The following is a 16,561-nucleotide window of genomic DNA, read 5'->3' as shown; positions in this document are numbered from 1 at the left end:
TAGTGGCCCTGACCCAAGGAGGGAGGGGAGTAATATCTAGGGATGAGTAGGAGTCTGATGGCTGCCATCTTGTTAAAAGACTAAATTATCTGAATCCAAGGAAAGAATTCAGAAAGGAGAGCCTGAAGGGTGATTAAAAAAAAAAATTTTCCTTGTTGAAAGTATTACATATATTCCCTTTTCCCCTCCATTGATCCCCTCCAGCCCCCTCCCTCCCCACCCTATTGTCTATGGTCCATGGATTATGCATATACGCATACAAGTTATTTGGTTGATCACCTCCTACCCACCCACCCTCCCTCACCTTCCCTGGATTTTAAGGCCCCTCCATCGCTGATTGTCTACAATCATTGATTTTCCTGATCAAGGGAAGGTTTCAGACTCCAGACTCACAGAACCTTCTAATGAGGTCCTCATACCCAGCTCTTTCCTGGATCAGTCTGCCTCCAGGAAAGTGTATCCGGAGCTCAGTTCACGTGCCCAGAATGAGTCAGCATGGACTGGAAGAGGGTGATTCCCTGGGCAACAGGTGCAGAAAGAAGAAGTCTCAGGCCCAGGCCCATAGGTGTGGGCAGCAAAAGGGCCCGCATCTGCAGCCACCAGAGGAGGGTTTCACCTCAGAAGCTCCATCTCTTTCTTTGTATCTAAGATATAACTGCCTTGTTCAGGAAAAAGGGATGACCCACTTACCTATGTATAAGTATGATGTGATTCAAATCAAGTATGGTATGACTGAAAGACTAAATTTTTATTCATTTACATTTTATCAAATAGTCAAGTGTGGCTAGTGGTTACCATACTTAGAACAATGTGTGTAAGTGCTCGTGAGCTGCTGGTATTAGTATGATTACAATGCACCTTGTAGTCTCTTTCCTTCTCTTCTCCCCTCTGGAGGAGAAGGTCACAGGCTGGGAGGCTGCCAGGAGAGAAGAAACATCTTCTGGGCACCATCAGCAGGGAACTTAGCTGTCAGGAAGGAACCCTAGAGGACTGACTATTCTCAGGAGTGACTCTCTCACCTGGGAAGGTTACAACTCCTTGGTTCTGTGTCAGCCACCTCACCCTCACTAGAGGCCAGAGGAAACACAGGACACTATCGTGCCTGGTGCCCACAGGATGTCTCCTTAAGTCTCAACATGCAGTAAGGCTCCCAATTTGGAGCCCAAGATGGGGAGCACTGGGCTCCTGGAAAAGTCAGCTGCTGCTGGGACATGGTAGGTCCTTCCAGCTGCCATGGACACCCTCGTATAGCACACCTGGTATTCTCTCTCTCTTTTGCTGTTAATAAATAAATCATTGGATTTACAAATAAATCTCAGCTACTTTTCAATGATGATACTTGCCAGCCAGGGTACATTAAGTATCGAGATCGTAGCATCTGAGGACTTGAAAAACTGTTTTCTGACAGAATCAGCTCAATGTCTTCATTCCTTTGAAAACATACAGAAAAAAACCCCCAGATTAATTAGGACTATCAATCTTAACCTGCACATTTGCTTTCTTTCTCCACCGTCCCCCCACACACATATAAGCAACAAATGCATGCATTTTTTCTGTTATTTCACCCTTAAGTATTTCAGTATGCATCGCCTAAGGACAAGGACATTATCTTACAGAACCACAATATGATTATCACGCCCGAGGAATTTAATACTGTGGACCAGCAGCATTGGTATCACCTGGGAGCTCATTAGAAATGCAGAATCTCAGGCCCTATTCCAGACCCACTGAATCAGAACCCTCATTTTAATAATCCTCAAGAGATTCATATGCACATTAAAGCTGAAGAAGTATTGATTTAGTATACATCCATTTTCAAATTTTCCCTTTCTAGGGGTTAGGGAGACCCAGGATTCAATCAAGTATCACCTATCAAAATTACAATCTTTATTTTTCTTTAATCTGGAACAATTCCTCCAACTTTCTTGTGTGTTTGTTTCTCATGACATTAATCTTTTTAAAGACTATATGCCAGTTGTCTTGTGTCCCATGACTTAGATTTGTCTGGTTGTTTCCTCATGATTAGATTCAGGTAAACATTTTTGGCAAGATTAATACCAGGTGATGTGTCCTTCCCATAGCATCACAGGACGTAGGCACACGATGCCAATTTGTCCCGTTAGTGGCCTTGCTAAGTTGAATCATTTGGTCAATGTCATGACTACAAGACCCTCTCCTCTTACTGTGAAGGTACTTTTCCTCTTTGTACGTAGTAAGTAGTCTGTGGAGTGATACTCTGAGACTAGTGAATATCCTTTTCCTCAACAATCTGTCAACTACTGAGCATCCACTGATTTTTGCCTAAACCAAGTTATTATACCAAAGGTTACAAGATGCTGACTTTCTAGTTCTAGAAATCCTTATTTATTTATTAGCATTTGCCTGTTAAAAGAGTTTTAGTATCCTGCCCCTCTTCATTTTTTTAGTATCACATAGACTCACCTTATTCCATGTGCTATAACCCATTATTATCATTATTCTTTCTCACACTCAAGTTGTCCCAAATTTGGCTACTGACAGCTTCATAAGATAGTTCCGCTATCCTTTTGACATATCTACACAAATCTTTCCTTTTTTGTGTAAAAAATGTACCTGCCCTAGACCTGCAATCAGCCAGTTCTCCAAGGAGTCCTGATACCTGACAGTGGATTGGTACATAAAAACCAAGATCTAGAGGTAGGGTGTTTATTGTGGCATTAGTATTTCTGGTCCCTTTCAATGGAAAGAGCTCGTAAATATACCTTTTTAAAAATAATAAATTTAGTAGGCTCGCCGCAGTGGGCAGGCTCTGGTCTCCGGCTCTGACCTCTCGGGAAGAAGAGGAGGAGCGGAGGGCGGCTCTTCCCGCCTCCTCCTGGGCGAGCAGTGAAGGGGCGCGGAGCCTCCGCAGGCCCACCCCGCGACCTCCGGGGGGGGCCGGTTCTCCGAGGAGCTGTGGTCCGCGCGCCGGGGGGGGGGGGGGGGGGGGGGGGGGGGGGGGGCGGGGGGCGCCAACGCCAAGGCCGACCGGGGCTGACCGAGGTCGCCGCCCACGCGGACCCCGGCCTTCGCCGGTGCAGCCCCGGCTCCCTCAGGTGCAGGAAGCACCTGGGTGGAGGCCTCCTTCGGGAGAGCCAGAAAAAATAAATAAATAAAAATAATAAATTTACACTGAGTTCCCCCAAATTCAAATCCAACATTTACAGGGTTTCCCCTCACCTTTCCCATTTCATATTTATTATTAATCCTATCGGAGGATATTTCTCCCCCACTGATTTCTAGACAGAGTGGAAGGCAGGGAGAGGGACACAGAGAGAGAAACATTGATGTGAGAGAGACACATCAATTGGTTGCCTCCCGTACATGCTCTGACCCAGCCAGGGATCGAACCTGCAACCAAGGTATGTACCCTTGACTGGAATTGAACCGGGGACCTTTCAGTCCACAGGCCAAAGCTCCAACCACTGAGAAAACTGGCTAGGGCCATATTTATAATCTCCCTTCTCTATTCAGTGATGCTGTTTGGAATCAGGATACCAATGGAGGATTATGTTAAAAAGTTACTTGAATTATTTTGTGTGTGTGTGTGTGTGTGATTGCAGATGGTTTCACTTTTTTGTTTGTATTTAGATTTTTCCCTCCTTGTTGTTTCATTTAATTTTTGAATATGTAAAATATTTGCATTGCTCAGAAGTCAAAACTAGCCTGGCTGGGTAGCTCAGTTGGTTAGAGCATTGTCCTGATATGCCAAGGTTGAGGGTTCAATCTCTAGATTAGGGCGCATACAAGAATCAATCAATGAATGCATAAGTAGAACAAATCGACGTTTCTCTCTCTCCCTTACTTAAATCAATTTTTAAAATGTGAAAACTAGCCCAGCCAGCATGGTTCAGTGGTTGAGCATCAATCTATGAACCAGGAGGTCACAGTTCAATTCCTGGCCAGGGCATATGCCTAGGTTGGGGGTTTGATTCCCAGTCGGGGGCATGCAGGAGGCAGCCGATCAAATAAATGATTCTCTCTCATCATTGATGTTTCTATTCCTTTCTCCTTCCTTCCTCTCTGAAGTCAATAAAAATATATTCTAAAAAAGTCAAAATTATATAAAAAATATATACCTTTTAGTGTCCTTACTGAGCAAACAAAATTGCTATACAATCAGATGCTTTCGTACACACACATATAAAGTCACCAATGATCTATTTTTAGTTTGTAATTTGGACCCAAGTCCATGAAGTAAAAAGATAATTTCTCTATGTTCTCTATGTAATTTTTCTTACATGTTAACACAGGAACTTGAGAAATTATTGACTTCCATTCCTTAATGGATGAAAATGTGAATGCATTAAAATAAAATATCTCAAAACAGGACAGGATTCTGACACATAGTGTCCTTTTGGTGATTCACGCAGCATCAGCACTTCTGTAATGGCTCAAGACTCAGGTACAGTGAGACCCTGTGGTGCATTACCAGAGGGGAGCTGCTGATCTGAGAAGATGCCTGGTCTGTGGGGTGAAGGGAACGGGATAAATTTACCTGGTGACAATCCCATTTTCTGCAAGAATGAAGGCTGTGGTAGGATTGGCAGCCCTGATGAGGCTCTGCAGCTGAACGAGGAGCGGGTGCCTCTGCTCCGTGGTATGACTGGTGAACACCACATTACTCACCAGGCCTGGGAATAAAACCAAGAACAGTTCAGCCTTCAGAGTCCTGATGGGATGAGGGCTCACACCAACATGGGCCCTTGCTCCCTCCCCTGATTGTCCCTTCCAGTAGCCCCTTGTATAGACACCCCGGTTCCCCAACACCAAGGGACATAGACATCATTCTGTTCCGCTTTCTGCCACCTCTTGGAGTGCATGACCTCAACACTGTAGCTGCCTTAACTTCATAATCTCCTATCTTCTTTTTTAAAATGTTTTTTTTATTGATTTTGAGAGAGAGAGAGGGAGGGAGAGGAAGAAGGGAGAGAGAGATAGAAACATCAATGGGCTGCTTCTTGCACACCCCCTACTGGGGATTGAGCCTGCAACCAGGCATGTGCTCTGACCAGGAATCAAACTGACCTCTTGGTGCATGGGTTGATGCTCAACTACTGAGCCACACTTGCTGGGCCCTCTTATCTTCTTAATTCTCCTTTCCAGCTGATATCCTGAGCTTCATCAAGGGGCCCTTCTGCATTCCCTGTACTTAACCTCATCAGGAGTGGGTGTCAATCACCTTCACCAGTTCAGACCACATTTACCAGGCACTAACCATATATCGGGTGCTAACCAGTAGATTCTCAAAGTGTACAGCTGAGAAGGAGTCACACACACAAACCCACAAGCCTATATAATAAAGAAATAATATGCAAATTGACCATCACACTCTTGCACAAGATGGCCGCCCCCATGTGGTCACATATGGCCGGCAGGGGAGGGCAGTTGTGGGCGATCAGGCCAGCAGGGCAGGGCAGTTGGGGGGTACCAGGCCTGCAGAAAATGGCAGTTAGGGGCAACCAGGCTGGCAGGGGAGGGCAGTTAGGGGGGACCAGGCTGGCAGGGGAGGGAAGTTAGGGGCAACCGGGCTGGCAGGGGAGGGCAGTTAGTGGCAACCAGGCCTGTAGGGGAAGGCAGTTAGGGGTGACCAGGCCAGCAAGGGAGGGCAGTTAGGGGCAACCAGGCTGGCAGGGGAGGGCAGTTGGGGGGGACCAGGCTGGCAGGGGAGGGCAGTTGGGGGGATCAGGCCAGCAGGGGAGCAGTTAGGCATTGATCAGGCTGGCAGGGGAGTGGTTAGGGGGTGATCAGGCTGGCAGGCAGAAGCGGTTAGGGGCAATCAGGCAGGCGAGTGGTTGGGAGCCAGCAGTCCCTGATTGTGAGGGGGATGTCCGAGTGCCAGTTTAGGCCCATAGGGATAGGGCATAAACTGGCAGTTGGACATCCCCCAAGGGGTCCCAGATTGGAGAGGTTGCAGGCTGGGTTGAGGGACACCCCCTCCAGTGCACAAATTTAGTGCACCAGGCCTCTAGTTTTTAAATAAGCTTCTAACACACTCAAAACCTCTACTGCTGCCCTAGCCTGTTTGGGTCAGTGGACAGAGCGTCAGCCTGCGGACTGAAGGGTCCCAGGTTCGATTCCGGTCAAGGGCACGTACTTTGGTTGCATGCTCCTCCCCAGCCCAGGCCCTGAACAGGGCTCATGCAACAGGCAACCAATCGATGTGTTTCTCTCACATCGATATTTCTCTCTGTCTTTCACTCTCTCTTCCTCTCTCTCTAAAAATCAATAGAAAAATATCCTCGGGTGAGGATTAAAAACAAAACAAAACACCTCTATTGTTAAGGTCTCCATGTAAGACCTAGTTTTGGTAACAGCACATGATTAGAAATTCAAATGGAGAATATGTTAGCATTTTGTTTATTCCATTTTAAAAGGTTCCTTGCATGCCCTTTCTGTTCAGAAGCTTTAACATTAATTGGAGCATCTTCAACCTATATAATTTTGTTAACCTGTGTCACCCCAATACATTCAATAAAAAGAAAAGAAAAAGATGCACCATCTTCAGCCAGAGTGTCAGGGAAGCCTGCTAATGAAGGTCACACTGGTGGTGCCTGTGCTCCCTTTCCCATTTAGGAAGGTCACTCTGGAGGCTGCAGGGGAGGCAGGAAGGACAGCCTGGTGAGCTAATGCCAGAACCCCATGTGCTGGTGCAGCCACAGGAAGTGACTGGGGCCTCTGGAAACACAGTCAGGCAAGGTGAGGTGGCCAGGCTCAGAATGTGGCACAGTGGGAAGCAGGCAGGGTTCTAGAAGGCTCAGCACATTCCGGAGATGGCAGATACAGAAGCCGGATGCTGCAAGAGGCCCTCAGATTCCCAGGGGTAGAAGATGAGAATAGCTGTGGTGGGTCTTGCAGTGAGAAGCCAGGAAAGGCTCAGTGAAGACTAATAAAGGCCTTAGGATTCTGTCTAGTATCTTCTTGGGTCAAAGAAACTGGAGTCAGACTAGTGCAAACATACCAACCTAAGCAGTGTATACTTCCAGGGTCACAAACAGGCCTGTCCTATCCAGGAAAAGGTGAGAGGCACTCTGCCTGAAGTACTGTCTGCCTCACAAGTACCATCATAGGCAAACCCTGTGGGCTTGGAATTCTAGGTCAAGAACTGGACATAAAAACGGGGCTTTGTTTTATAGGGAAACAAGCAAGAGGATTATGCCTAGCATTCCTTAGGCCAGCTATGCAAACTGCCACCTGTCAAGAGGAAATGCCATCTCGTGCAGCAGGTGCAGCAGTTATCTGGAACTCAGGGTGAAGAGGCCACCATAGGTGTTTTCATTTTGCTTGGTTCAGGAGCTTCCTTCTGTTTGTATCAAGGAGTGGGTACCCAGATTTTGTCAAGGTCTCGCCAGTCTGGCCCATTCCCAACAGTGCCCAGACATCTCTGAGGTTTATCTGACCATCCTAGTCTGGGTGAAAGACTTCCCGTAGCCCTGGAGAAAACAAAGTTCACCTCTTATATCTATCTATAGATACTTCTAAGAGCAGCGCATGTTGGTAAAATGTGTCACTCTGCATTCAAGGCAACATTATAATGAGCCTTGCTAGCTTTTTACGCACTGAGATTATGTCCTAATCCTTTTATTTCTGTAATACACAACATCATTTTGGGACTGCAATACAGTCCTTTTCTCACTGTAAATAATCCTTTGTTGTAAAAGCAATGAATCAGGGAGCCTGACTCATGAAAAGGAGCAAAAGGAGGCAATATGCTCCCTTGGGACATGAAGTGTTTGTCAGATCCCACCTCCAAGTGAGCCACTAAATCACCGAGGAAAAATACAGTTGACCCTAAACAACTTTGGGGTTAGGGGCATTATAGTAAAAAAAAGTCTGCATATAATTTAAAAAACAATGATTTCAGAGAGAGGAATGAGAGGGAGAGAGATAGACATCAGTGATGAGAGAGAATTACCGATCAGCTGCCTCCTGCATGCCCACAACTGGGGATCAAACCTGCAATCCGGGCATGTGCCCTGACCAAGAATCGAACCATGACCTCCTGGATCATAGGCCGACGTTTAAGCACTGAGGCACATGGGCAAGGCTACATATAACTTTCGACTACCCAAAAACTTAACTACTAATAGCCTACTGTTGACCAGAAGCCTTACTATTAACAGTTAACACATATTTTGTATGTTATATGTATTATATACTGTATTCTTATAAAATAAGCCAGAGAAAATAAAATGTTATTAAAAAATCACAGAGAAAATACATTTATAGTATTTATTGAAAAATATCTGCATATAAGCAGATCTGCACAGTTAAAACCTGTATTGTTCACAAGTCAACTGACCTTGCCTTTTATCTCCCCCTACCGGGCCCCCATGCAGCCCATGGCCATGGTGAGCCAGGTCAGACTAGTCCACAGGGTTCCCTGGGCCCAGTTGCAAGGGGAAGATATTTATCAAGGTACTGTCACTGCACAAGCCCCCTGGAGTTTAGAAAACAGCATATGTGGATCTAAGATCGACTGCCCATATCTGATCACATCCCTAGCTTTATACAAGCACAGAATTTGACACAGGTTGCCTTTGAACACTGAATTAGGAGACAGTGATATTGAAATATTCTTACTAAGTGCCAGAGAGAATGCAATCTGTCCTGAATATTGCTCAGTTTCATGAACAGTGAAGACAAGGCACGTGCCCTTTGCCAGGGCAGCCCAACCATCTGCGCTTTATGTGCAAAGAAAGCAGAGGGGCACTGAGGGAGAAAGTGTCAAGGAGTCAAGGACACTAGGGTGGCAATAATGTGGTGGACAGGAGCTGACTACAGCCCACACCCGTGGCTTTGATGCTGACTACCAAACATGTATCTGAGGACCAGACAGCTCTCCTTGGTTATCTTCCAGTCCTTTGTTTTTTCCTGTGCTTTCTATTTCAAGGACAGGCACTACCAACCTTCCTAATCTCTCAAGCTAGAAACCTAGCAGTCATCCAAGATACCTCCTTTTTCTAACTCATGTCCCATATGTAACCTATCATCACATCCCACTGACCCAACCTCCATAAAATCTCCTTAATCTCTACCTGTGGTAGATACTATGGGTATCTATCTCCATTCCACTCAGCTTCTGGGGTGCAATGCCTGTAAAGCCACAGGGACCTCTGCAGGCGGGACTTGAGACTCCTGGTGCAGCAGTCCAACGCACATTCCTCCCTCCAGTGACCCGGCCTCCTGCCCTGTGCAGCACCCAGCTCAGCTGCTTCCCAGGACAACATCTCTGGATCTCTGGTATGCTCTGCTGTCTCCGCTCCCTGTGGACTGGCAGGGGCTCAGCAGGGCAAAACTCTGCTGGCACACCGAGTTATTTCTTTGTCTGATATCTACTTGCTGGGCTGACTCAGGAAGCCCAGAGCCCAGGTCTTCTGACAACAATGAGCATTTTATCACCACTACAGGAAACTTAGAATTTATTCTTGGTCTCCAGGCACCATAGCTAATATGACTAAAAAGTGCTGCTTCTAGGGTTCCAGACAGTAAGACAATGCAAAGTTGAGTGTAACCTACAGGATGGGTGGATTTTTCTAAATGCTACCAAGGAGGTATGGAAAATTTCATTGTATGTAGGGGGAATATTAAGGGAGAAGGTTCTATTGGGCTATACTCTGCACTCATGGGACAGGAGAAATGCAAGATCTTGATGTTCCAGAGGCTAGGAATACCTATTCAGTCCACTGATATTAGTTGGAAGGCAAGGGCAGATTTAAACCCAGCTCAGGAGAGGTGTTGCCATGGCAATTTGTCATCACTAAGAAACAAACTCTGGAAGAAATCTGCCTATCAAATATAAAAATAAAAGATGTCAAAGTTTTCCCTGTACCAATTTATTTGTTTTAGATTTTAGAATGGTAGGTAGGAGCATGAAGAAAAGTCTGTTGCATCTAAACAGAATCTGAAAGTCATGCAAACACGAGTAAAGCCCATTGCTTACCTTGTGAACACTGGTCAAGACATTTTGGAAAGAGAAATCTAGGGAGGAAAAATAAATATTTTAAAACCATAAAGTCACAGTTGTCATTATTTCCCACAAAAATGAGCATATCACTGATACCTAAGATGATTTACTCGAGGGGCAAGTGTCAGGCAGCACTGAGCATTAGGATAGCCATGGCTATGCAAGAAGTTTTCACAGCTTTGAACCAAAACAGAGTTCCTTAAGCCAGGAAAAGTCCCTACATGGCCAACCCTTGGAATGCTTAAGAGGGGATACCTGGGCATGGCCAGTCTCTAGACTATAGGAACAAAAAGAGAGCTGGCTTTTTTTTTTTAGAGATACTGTCTTCATAAAGGGGAAATTCAAGGGAAAATGAGAAAAATTACATTCACCTAACTCTAACAGGGGCTTTCAGTACCAAGTTGCCATGTTTCCCTTCATGTGCGCACTAGAATCCTGCCTCCCCTTTAATCCCATTCTGACCTCTAACAGTGAATGAAAAACAGCAAACTGACTGGATCACAACTGAAGCAGGTGAGGGTGACTGATCCAAAGTGTGAGTTAGTTAAGAACTGGAGCTCTGTAGGAAGCCCCAGAGAAAATTCCATACTCTCAGTGCTTTAAAACTCCTAAAACATCATAGAGCTCTTTTCAGGGAAGAACAGTAACACTAATGAGAATAGCTCCTTTTATCTTACTGTGGGGCTGGGCGCTATGCATGCAGTTCACATATACAATCTTGTTCTGTCTTTACTTCCACCCCATTAAAAGCTGAGAAGAATGAGTGTAGGATGACTAAGCAGTCTAAGCACTTTGCCCAAGGCTGCACATGAAGCCAGGAAGTGGGAGGGCTGATGCAGGGCCCAGGTCTGCTTGGCACCACAGAGCTTCTGTTTCCTTTTCCTGCAAGTAGGATGCTTACTGAAGCCACACTTCTGAACTGTTTCTGGTCTATGTGGCAGGTATTAATGCTATTCAAAACACCGGGGGGATTTCCCTTGGTGGTGGCAAGTCTTCATTCTTCTATTTGATTTCTAAAAACAGCCAGGCACACATCACTTGGAACCAAATTTGGTGGGTGAATGAGCTGGATGAATACCACTTCTTGGGTTGCTCTTGCCTGGCTGCCTCATGGTTTCTGAAGAATTCCAAGGAGGAACCCCCTATGTGCTCTGAGCAAGGTCAAGAGCCTTGGAACATCCACACCAGAGTCTTTCAAGAACAAAACTCACTGACTTCCCTGCACTCACTGATCACTGAACACCCTCCTCCCCTACAGCAAATATATTGTTAGAAAGTGTCTGTCCCCATCAAGTGCTTGTGACTGAGAGTCCATGCCCTGAAAAGCCCTTCTTAGCATCCTGCTGGCTTCTCACAGCCAGGCATTTTAGATAAGGTTGATCAGAGTTCCCCCTTAAGGGATCTGAGAAGGCCTGAGGTCATCAAGCTGCTCCCTTTAAGCATCTGCAAAGAAAATATTCAGAACACATGGACTTGCACAGACATATAGACCAATGGAACAGAACAGAGAACCCAGAAATCGACCCAAGCCATTATGCTCAATTAATATTTGACAAAGGAGGCAAGAGCATACAATAGAGTCAAGACAGTCTCTTCAATAAATGGTGTTGGGAAAATTGGACAGATACATGCAAAAAAATGAAACTAGACCACCAACTTATACCATAAACGGATAAAAAACTTCAACGTGAGACAGGAAACCATAAAAACACAAAATGGATAAGGGACTTAAATGTAAGACAAGAAACCATAAAAATTTTAGAAGAATCCATAGGCAGCAAGATATCAGACATATGTTGTAGCAATATCTTTACGATACAGTTCCTAGGACAATGGAAACTAAGGAGAAAACAAACAAATGGGACTGCATCAAAATAAAAACCTTCTGAACAGCAAAAGAAACCATTAACAAAACAACAAGAAAGCCACTGCATGGGAGAACATATTTGCCAATGTTATAGCCAATAAGGGCCTAATCTCCAAAATTTATAGGGAATTCATACATCTTAACAAAAGGAAGATGGAAATCCAATAAAAAAATGGGCAAATGACTTAAATAGACACTTTTTGAAAGTGGATATACAGAAGGCCAAGAAACATATGAAAACATGCTCAAAGTCACTAAGTCATCTGAGAGATGCAAATCAAAACGTCAATGAGGTATCTGTCAGAATGGCTATCATCAACAAATTGACAAGCGACAAGTGCTGGAGAGGATGTAGAGAAAAAGGAACCCTCGTGCACTGCTGGTGGGAATGCAGACTAGTGCAGCCACTGTGGAAAACAGTACAGTTTCTTCAAAAAATTAAAAATGGAACTCCCATTCAACTCAGTAATCCCACTTCTAGGAATATATCCCAAGAAATCAGAAAGGACATATGCACCCCTATGTTCATAGCAGCACAATATACAATAGCTAAGATTTGGAAATAGCCTAAGTGCCCATCAGCAGATGAGTGGATTAAAAAACTGTGGTACATCTACACAATGGAATACTACACTGCAGTAAAAAAGAAGGAACTCTTACTATTCATAACAGCATGGATGGACATGGAGAGCATTATGCTAAGCGAAATAAGCCAGTTGGAGAAAGATAGACATCACATGATCTCACTCATTTGTGGAATATAATGAACAACATAAACCAATGAACAAAAATAATCCAGAGACAGAGAAGCATCGAACAGACCATCAAACTTTAGAGGAAAGGCAGGGGAGGGGGGTAAGAGATCAACCAAAGGACTTGTATGCATGCATATAAGCATAACCAATGGTCACAGACACTAGGGGGGTGAGGGCATGTGCTGGGGGTTGGGGAGGCCAGGGAGAGGTCAATGGGGGAAAAAGGAGACATATGTAATACTATATGTAATACTTTAAACAATGAAGAATTAAAAAAGATCAGAAAGGAATTCACAAATATTATAATAGTTACATTGAATTAGTGAGATTATGGACGAATTATTACCCAATTTTCTTTGCTGTTCTTTTTTAAAAAAATATATTTTATTGATTTTTTTACAGAGAGGAAGGGAGAGGGATAGAGAGTTAGAAACATCGATGAGAGAGAAACATCGATCAGCTGCCTCCTGCACACTCCCTGCTGGGGATGTGCCCGCAACCAAGGTACATGCCCTTGACCGGCATTGAACCTGGACCCTTGAGTCCGCAGGCTGATGCTCTATTCACTGAGCCAAAGCGGTTAGGGCTGCTGTTCTTATATTACTTCCAAAGTTAGAAAAAAACTTCCCCTGTTAGCAGTGAGAATGAGTGTCATTAACGAGGTAAAATGGCTTTAAGATGGCTTCACCATATGAAAAAGTATCTTTGAGAAACTCCAAGTGCCTTGGGACACAGGCCCCTCCTATGCAGTAAAGACAGAAGGAAAGGCTGCCCTGGGCATTTCTTTCTGGGAGATGCTGCTCCCAGTTTCACTGCCTCTTCAGCACACAAAAAACAGTGGGGAGAGGCTGCCAGTCCAAAGGGGTCTTCTGAGAACCGGGCACTAATCCAGTAACAACTGAGCATTTATTGTATATAAGGTAGACTGATGTGTTCCAAAAGACAAACACATAAAGATGCGTCTCCTTCTAGTGTGTTGTTTTCTGTACACTAAACACACCATGTCCTGTGGGCTGGAGGTGATCTTAGGAGTGTACCTGTGCTCCATGTAGCAGCTCAGGGGCTCCACACACACTGTGATGGCACCAATGGTGAAGGAAGACTTGACATTTGAGTCTGGATGGGTCTGCAGGGCCTGGACAACATCAATAACATCTGTGTAGCTGAGGAGAAAAGGGAATGGTTAGTTTACTGATTGGGGTGGCAGAGTGGGGTGGGGGAAAAGGAGAATGCCGAATGGCTTGAGCAAGAGTGGAAGGAGGACTAAGAGGAGTAGCCTATGATTGGGTTCTTGGAGTCACCCCACTTTATGATTTGGAGCCACTGGAATCCACAGTGTTTCTGCATTCTCAAGTTCCATTAGTCCTCATAACTGTGCAAGAGTGGGTAGAATTCAATCCCCAAACCCCAGGGTAAAGGTAAGTCTGCATAGGTGCCTATGGGGCTCTGAGAGTGGGACTCAGTGTTCTTAGGCCTGTTTTCTGATCAAGTTAGGAGCTCCTGCATTGGTCTACTTTTCTTAAAATAGCTCTTTCCTCTCCTACTACCTCACAGAACATGTAGGCAAGAGAGAAAAGGGGGTTCATCAGGTACCTTTCCAGGTTGGGAGAGACATGTCAAATACCCTTGCATTTGTATCTCCTGCCTGGAACTCCCTCCAAACTCCAGATGTGCAGAGTCAAACTGACATTTTCACTTAGAACTTAATATGTTCATGACCCAATTCCCCCACACCTGCTCCTCCCAAGGCCTGCCCTTCTCAGCAGAGGAGACCAAAAAGATTTGTCTAGAGTGATCTTGACTCCATTTTTTCTCAATCTTACTGGCTGGCTCCTGCAAGCCCCCTACTGGGGATCGAGTCCAAAACCCGGGCATGTGCCCTTGACCGGAATTGAACCCGGGACCTTTCATTCCACAGGCTGATGCTCTATCCACTGAGCCAAACCAGCTAGGGCAATTTTTTCTCACTCTTCAGAACATAACTAGAATGACATTACTGCTCATATTACCACGCTACTACTGGGTCCAAACACTATCATCTCTTGCCTAGATCACCCCCACAGCTACTTCAATGGCCTCCTGCTTCTGTCCTTGCCTCTCTCTAAACTGTCTTCAACACAGAAACCAGGGAGATAGTACTAATCTCATCGTGCTAAGCTACTGAGTGAGTTGCTTCCATCCCACTCAATGTGAAAGCCAAAGCTCTTACAATAGCCCAATAGCCCTCTAAGACCTGTCCCCCACACTGCATAAAAGAGTTTCATCTACTATTCCTTCCCTTACCTGAATCAGCAACTTTGGCCTCCTGGCTCTTCCCTGAATATTCCAGGCATACTTCCACCATGCACTCACTGTCCCCTCTCATGTGATGTGCTTTGCTCAGATGCCTGCAGGGCTTACTCTCACTCTCACTCTCTGGTGAGGGAGGTGCCCTCTGACTTTATACAGCCTATGTGATAACAGCAACCCCCTCTCTGGCACAACCTGCTCCTGCTCCAATTCTTCTCCAAAGCACTGAACATCAGCTACATACTCTGTATTTTCTTATTTATTTATAGTCTGTCTCTGCAATTAAGATGGAAGGTGGTTGTTGAGTGCTGTAATCTATGGTGTCTAAAGCAGGGTAGATGAATGAGTGGACATTCAACCCCACATAGAAACATGGCCACTACAAGAGGGAACCTGCCCTCTTCACTTTGTGGAGAATATTTCCTGACTGGCGCAGCCTATGACTAAAAGGTCAGTTTCAATGGAGGGAAGGCAAAGCTGATGGGCAGGTTGCTGATCACATGGGCCTGGGTCTTATCCTGGGCCCTTGGGAGGGCAGTTGTGGTGGCTGGCAGGATAGGTACAGCCTGCCTGAGCCATTTTCTGAGTCACTACAAACATCTGTAAAACGACACTTGGCTCTATCCCAGATTACAATTTTAGCACTCCCCCCAGGTCTGCCTCAGTCCCTACAAACCAGCAGTGCTTTAGTAAAGAACAGGGTGTGCTAGCTTCTAGAATTCCCCAATGAGGGCCTGGTAGCCAGAGAGCCTTTAGAGTGAGCCCTCTGATCATCAGCTTTTCTTTTTCTTTCTTTAAACAATTTTTTAAAAATATGTTTTTATTGGTTTCAGAGAGGAAAGGAGAAGGAGAAAGAGAAACATCAACGATGAGAATCATTGATCAGCTGCCTCCTGCACGCCCCCTACAGGGGATCGAGCCCACACAATTGAACCGTGACCTCCTGGTTCATAGGTCAATGCTCAACCACTGAGCCATATTGGCTGGGCTGTACTATGATTTTTTAAAAAGATTTTAAATTGATTTTTAGAGAGAGAAGGAGAGTGAAAGAGAAACACTGATGTGAGAGTGAAATATCTATCAGCTACCCCTGCTGGTCCCCTACCAGGATTGAGCCTACAACCCAGGCATGTACCTTGACCAGGAATTGAATTGGCGACCTCCTAGTGCATGGGACAATGCTCAACCAACTGAGCCACACTGGCTGGGCTGCTCACAGACTTTTCATTTTTAATTTTTAGGAGAAAAGAAGAAGGGATGGTGGGAGGGGGGAGAGACAGAGAGAGAGGAAGAGAGAAGAGAGAAGGTGATGGGAGGAGAGAGAAGAGGAGAGGAGTCATTCCACTTATTTATGCATTCATTCATTGATTCTTGTATGTGCTCTCACCGGGGATTGAACCCGCAACCTTGGTGTATCGGGACGGTGCTTTAACCAACTGAGCTACCCAGTCATGGCTCACTGGCTTTTTTTGAAGGTTTCTCCCCCTGCCTGTGTACAACAATGTGGAGTTCTCTCCACAGGTTCTGCAGTGTCTGAGTGGGCCTAGATGCCAGGAGAGACCCCCACATTGTCCACACTGCCAGGTCCTTACGTACATGTGGTAAGCAGGACTGATGCTTGCACACTGCCTCAAATCTCTTTGTGGTCAAGTTTAATACATATAA

At 45.3% G+C, this 16,561-nt stretch overlaps 1 protein-coding gene across 3 annotated transcripts in view; it reads right to left on the bottom strand.

Moving 5' to 3' along the window:
- The window catches only part of DNAAF9 (dynein axonemal assembly factor 9), a 130,205-nt gene that overhangs the window by 9,978 nt on the left and 103,666 nt on the right, over positions 1 to 16,561 (bottom strand). For all 3 annotated transcript variants that reach the window (XR_011472115.1, XM_070419993.1, XM_070419994.1), the window contains exons 28-31: positions 13,645 to 13,770; positions 9,962 to 9,999; positions 4,517 to 4,652; positions 1,344 to 1,430 (exon numbers count right to left, since the gene is read on the bottom strand). Coding sequence is in view for 2 of the 3 variants with exons in the window: in XM_070419993.1 (XP_070276094.1) it covers positions 1,344 to 1,430; positions 4,517 to 4,652; positions 9,962 to 9,999; positions 13,645 to 13,770 (387 nt within the window). In the remaining variant the exon portion in view is untranslated. The remainder of the gene's footprint in view (positions 1 to 1,343; positions 1,431 to 4,516; positions 4,653 to 9,961; positions 10,000 to 13,644; positions 13,771 to 16,561) is intronic.

Source organism: Myotis yumanensis, unplaced genomic scaffold (assembly GCF_028538775.1).
Source record: "Myotis yumanensis isolate MYYU_CA2020_CCGP unplaced genomic scaffold, mMyoYum1.0.hap1 SCAF_7, whole genome shotgun sequence".
Lineage (NCBI taxonomy): Eukaryota > Metazoa > Chordata > Mammalia > Chiroptera > Vespertilionidae > Myotis > Myotis yumanensis.
This window is presented reverse-complemented; position numbering and strand designations above follow the sequence as displayed.